Source organism: Glycine soja, chromosome 7 (genome assembly GCF_004193775.1).
Source record: "Glycine soja cultivar W05 chromosome 7, ASM419377v2, whole genome shotgun sequence".
Classification (NCBI taxonomy): Eukaryota; Viridiplantae; Streptophyta; class Magnoliopsida; order Fabales; family Fabaceae; genus Glycine; species Glycine soja.
The window spans coordinates 42,852,800-42,858,266 of NC_041008.1; the positions used below are offsets into that span (position 1 = coordinate 42,852,800).

The 5,467-nt window shown below is 33.6% G+C and overlaps 1 protein-coding gene across 2 annotated transcripts; it reads right to left on the bottom strand.

Moving 5' to 3' along the window:
* Positions 1–1,976: 1,976 nt before the first annotated feature.
* Positions 1,977–5,133, bottom strand: LOC114419863. Of its 2 annotated transcripts, none has more exons than XM_028385665.1 (3): positions 4,643–5,132; positions 2,737–2,844; positions 1,977–2,325 (listed from the first exon to the last, which is right to left on the bottom strand). In XM_028385665.1, exons 1-3 carry the CDS (start codon positions 5,053–5,055, stop codon positions 2,319–2,321), a joined length of 528 nt encoding a protein of 175 aa, XP_028241466.1. In that variant the 5' UTR covers positions 5,056–5,132; the 3' UTR covers positions 1,977–2,318. The 2 variants fall into 2 exon arrangements, with proteins under 2 accessions (XP_028241466.1, XP_028241467.1); XM_028385666.1 differs by lacking the exon at positions 1,977–2,325 and adding an exon at positions 4,306–4,396 and having other exon boundaries at positions 2,508–2,844; positions 4,643–5,133.
* Between the last annotated feature and the right edge of the window lie 334 nt (positions 5,134–5,467).

Sequence of the window (5,467 nt, forward strand, 5' to 3'; positions counted from 1 at the left end):
AAGGTGAATGACATTTTAGCCCTTTCCCCTTGATTGTTGAATGTCCCAACAAAAATATTGGATGCCCAAAACAACTCCCTTCAAATTTCAATACTTGTTATTTACATCATTTCTAATGATATCCACGTCTCAAATAAAGTCTCGGCATTGCAGAGAAGATAAACAGAAGGATGACAAATGTCACTAAAGAAAATTGACTTAATTATACATTTGATTTCTTGATTATAATTCAGTTTAATTTGATTTTTCAATTATTAAAATATTCAGATCCCTTAATTGTTTAGAACTGAACAATTATATCCATTCTGTTAATTTTGTACCATTGGCCAACGGGGTCAGCCTTTTCTTCTTCTTTCTCTAACCCTCAGTAACTCAAAAGCCACATGACACCATCACCCACGATACCCACCAACATCCACACCCAATGCCCCACATTATGCACTGTCACCCATGAAACCACCAACCTCCGCACCCAGCCCAAACAAGCACGGTCATGCCACCACCAACCTCCACAAACTTGGATCCACCCTCATCCTAAACAAGAAACTCTACACGCCACCACAACCTCTATGAACCCACCACTCAGATCTGAAACCAAGAGCAGCTCCGACCAAGAAGGACGATGAAACACCGGTTACAAAGGGTGGCAACAAAGATGACAACCATGAACTCAAATCTGGATTTTTTTAAAATTTTTTTTCATTCTGATTGTATTCTAATTGTGTTGATTTGAGGTGATTAGGGTCTTGATTGTATTGATTTGAGCTGGTTAGGGTCATGATTGTGTTAATTTGGGGGAGGTTAGGGTACTGATTGAAATTGTTTTGGGGTAATCTGATAGTTATTTTTTTAAAAAAATTATAATAATTAAATTAGGGGTTATAAACAGTCACTTTTTAAAAATATTTTTTATTCTATTATAAAATTTTAAAAATAAATAATAAATATAATGATGGATTTTAATCTTCACTATTTACAAATTTATGCCGCCACAATTTACAACTTAATGGTATCAATTATAATTTGATGAAAGGGGCATAATTGTTTCATCTCAAACAATTAAGGAACCTGATTGAACATTTAATAGTTGAGACCAAATTAAACTTTAAATTATAATTAAAAGACTAAATATACAATTAAGAAAAAATATCATAAATTCAAATATGCACGCTAGAACACTTCATAGTTCATCAATTTTATATACCGATCCTCAAAACTTCAATATTATGCCAATGACTAATGCAAACCAACCTTTACTGACTAACGTATCATAAGATAGCCAAAAGTCCATTTGGCTTAGATTTTAATAGTATTGATTATTGAAGAATTGACATTGAAAGAATTGATGTTACAAAATTTTATTTGTATTTGAGAATGGTATTTTAAAGTTGAGTATAAAAAGATTTTGCTTGGATGGTAAAGTAAATCATCTTTAAGTAAATATAGGCATGTTTTAAGAATTATACCAATAATAAAAACTAAAACATTATACTTCCCTTCAAATCAATTATAATAATCACCCAATTGATTTCAGAAACTCAATTTTTGCAGCAGCACTGTACAAACATGTTATTTTGGCCCCTAAGATGATTTTTGGGGTAAGACAAACAGGCTAAGTGTTATTGGCATTAACAAAACCAACCTGTTTTAATTATTTCATACGGAAATAGAAAGATAACTGAAATACAGAGTTAAATCCTGCCAACGAGGTGGGAACAGGATGCACATTTTAACTAGCAGAATCAGCAACACAACAGCCGAATATGGCAGCAAGGATAAACTTAACATAAAACACTTATAAGAGAAAAAAAAAAAGTAAAATAAATCAATTTATAATTGTATACCTCCACTTCTTCAAAAGTGGAAGTTGAATGAGTTTGAGATAGATGAAATTCTTAAAAAGTACTTATAAGAATAGAAATTAAGAAAATATAATAAATCAGATTTTTCTGTAAGTTAAAATTAATTATCCACCTCAACCATTTTAAAAGCGCTCTCATCTTCTCAACAAGCTCAGATACAACTTTTTAAAAAATGGTCTGTATCTGCAATTTTAGCCACAACATCAACATTTTAAGATTACCGTGTCCACATTTGTTCACAATTTCCCACAACATCAAAGATTGCGAAAAACTGCAACCTCAATTTAAAACCTTGCTAAGATACATAAGCTTTTTATATCTTGTGAAAAGAAAAATGATTCATTTTATCTCTTTATGTTCTTCTTTCTAATTGTCAAAAAAATTACCCAAAGTAGCTCTGAAGTGAGAATCTGGAAGTCAAGCTATTTCTCATTTCTTATTCACTATTGGCTGCATTTAAATTCTGCAAATCAACAGTAAAGCATTCCCACCATTATAAAGTAATAAAAGAAACATCAAGCAGGAAACCCACAGTAGCTGAATATTTGCTACACTAGAGTGGATCAAACTAAACAGAACTAGACATGCATAGATCAGGCACTATTGTTACTAAGCCATGAATCACTAGTCAGTAACTAGAGAGTAAAATAGCAACTGATACAACACAACCCTATTGCAAATTAAAAATAATTAATCAAACAGATATAGAGTTGCGAATCCAATAAAATATTGGTCATACCAATTATTGTGACAAAAAAATGAGTCACGATTATTGTGTCAAAAATAAGTGTAATCTATTTGCAATGACAGTACCGGTATGAGTATGACAGCGGGTTAAGAGAAACAAAAAAGGGAAATAAAATTGGGGTCTCACTTTTGGTCTTGACTAGAAGTTGAAGGGGGTTGGGACTCGTTTGGTGTCAAACTTTGCTTTGGCGTCTTCAATTCAATGATGGCTACTTCCTCAACAACCTTTTCGGCCCTGAGAATGAATTCGTAGTAATCAGAATGAGCATCCATACACTGCTTTAATACTTCAAAATTTCACTATAGAAGATCCGTAATTCAAATATCCAAGCTTCAACACTTCATACTTCATCCACTTCTAAGGTCAGTACCTCAAACACAATATTTTCATCCACAAAATTCATACCAATATTATTTTAATGGCTAATGCAAAACCTTCCACTGACTTATGGATCATAGGATAGCTAAGAGTCCATATTATTAACATTTTAGAGGCATTAACATTGAAATAATAGATTTCAAAGAATAGATGTTACAAAATTTGATTTCAATGTTAATGCCTCTAAGATTTAAAAAGATGATGCTTGGAGGATAAAGTAAATAAACTTTAAAGTGAAAATATAGGCATTTGTAAGAATTATACTCAACAAAAAAAGCTAAAAGATTTTACTTTCCTTCAAATCAATTCTACTAACCACTGCAGTGGTTTCAGAAACTCACAATTTTTGAAGCAGTACAGTATAAACCATGTTATCTGGCCCATAAGATGACTTTTGCAGTAAAACAAACAGGCTACGTGTTACTAGCATTAACAATAACACTTAATCTAAGTCAACCTGTTTATTTATTTCAAATGGAAATGAAAACATAACAGAAACACAGAGTTAAAGTAAAAAAAAAAGATGCAAATTTCAACTTGCACAATCTACATGAAACAGCATCTGAATATAGCAGCTAGTTTGGACACACCTATCGGAAAACACTATAAGAAAAAAATAAGTAAAATGAATCAAACTTCTTTCATAAACTAAAATCAATTGATACACCTCAACCTTGGAGAAGTTAAATGAGTTGAGCAAGATAAACTTCCTACATACTTATAGGAAAAGAAAATAAGACAATAAAATAAATAATTTTTTCTTTTAAGTTAATGTTAATTTATCCATCTCAACCTTTTTAAGAGTTCTCTCATCTTACTTCTCTAAAAGCAAAGCTACAAGGTTTTAAAAAAGGTTTACATGATCATGATTTACAATGCCAACGTTTTTGGAGTGACTGCATCTTAACTGCAATTGAAGCCACATTTGTCATCAATTCCGCACAACATCAGGGATTGTGACAAAACTGTGACTGCAATTTGAAAGCCTGCTAAGATACATAAGCTATATATATAACTTGTGCAAAACAATTGATTCATTTCCCCTCTTTATTTTCTTCTCTTACAACTACTTGTCAAAAAAATTTATCCAAACTGACTCCTAATTGAGAATCATGAAGTCAAGCTATTTCTCATTTGTTATTCACCACTAATTCTTATCTCTTATTCACTACTAGATCTAGCAGTTAAATTCTGCAAATGAACAATAACTGAATCACCAAGCTGGAAACCCAATATCACATTCAATAACTGAATATTTGCTATCCTAGAGTTAGACATGCATAGATCACACACAAAATTTTAAAAGAATGTTACAACATCAAGGTTTCTGGAGTCGCCACCACCATAATTGCAGCCGCATCAGCCACATGTGTTTGCAATTTCCCACATTATCAAGGACCACAACAAACTGCAATTGAAAACCTTGATCACACACTCATGTTACCACGGCATGAATCAGTAACAACTAGACAGTAAAATAGCAACTGATGCCATGTAACGCACCCATATGACAAATTAAATCAATTGAACAACAGAGACAGATCTATGAATCCAATTACCCAAGTAAGAAAATACTTTCCATTCTCCATTCCAATTTATTGTGACAAAATAATTGAGCCAGTCAGTGAGAAACAAAAAAAATTAGGGTTCTCACTTTTGGTCTTGTGGTGGTGGTTGTTGTTGATTCTGCTTCTCCTTCTCCAATTCGACGATGGCCTGTTCCTCAGCGAGCTTCTCGGCGCGGATGATGGGCTCGTAGTAGTCGGAGTGGGCTTCCATACAGCGCTTGAGCGCGGCGGTGACCTGGGCGCACTTCTCGAGGAGGTCCTCGTTGTTGCTCTCGGCCTCCTCGACGCAATTCTCCCACCCTACGAACTCGTCTCTGCACCCGCCACCCTTCATAAAGAGGCAGAACCCGCACTCTCCTTCTTCCTCTTCCCCGGCTTCGGCTTCGGCTTCGGCTTCGGCTCCGGGAGACACCGAACCTGGTTGATCAGGAGGGAGATCTTGGGGTTTCGCTTCGGGTTGGTGGGAATTTAGAGGTTCTTGGTTCGCGTGTGTGGACATTGTTGGGATGATGTAGCTGAGACGGTAGCTGCGTCGGACGAAAGACACGAATAGATGCTGCAAAACCCTCTAAAACCCTTGACTCAACTTCTTTATCAAGCAAAAAACAAAATAATAATAATCTTTTTAATTAGGCATTAAACTATTTGTTATTTTTAAATACATTTTTGAACTTGGCTTTTTGAATTTGTATTTTTTTAATTAAACAATCTGATTAAAAGTTGTCATATAATTGAAGAATTTATAGACTAATTTAACCTAAATTTCATATATTTTTACATATTTTATATTGAATACTTCAAAAGGAAACCTTCAATGTACTTCCTTAGGTCCCTAATAAGAGGCACTTATAACAAAATTACACATACCAATAAAAATAGGTAAATTTTTTTTTTAAGAAAAAAATATTACT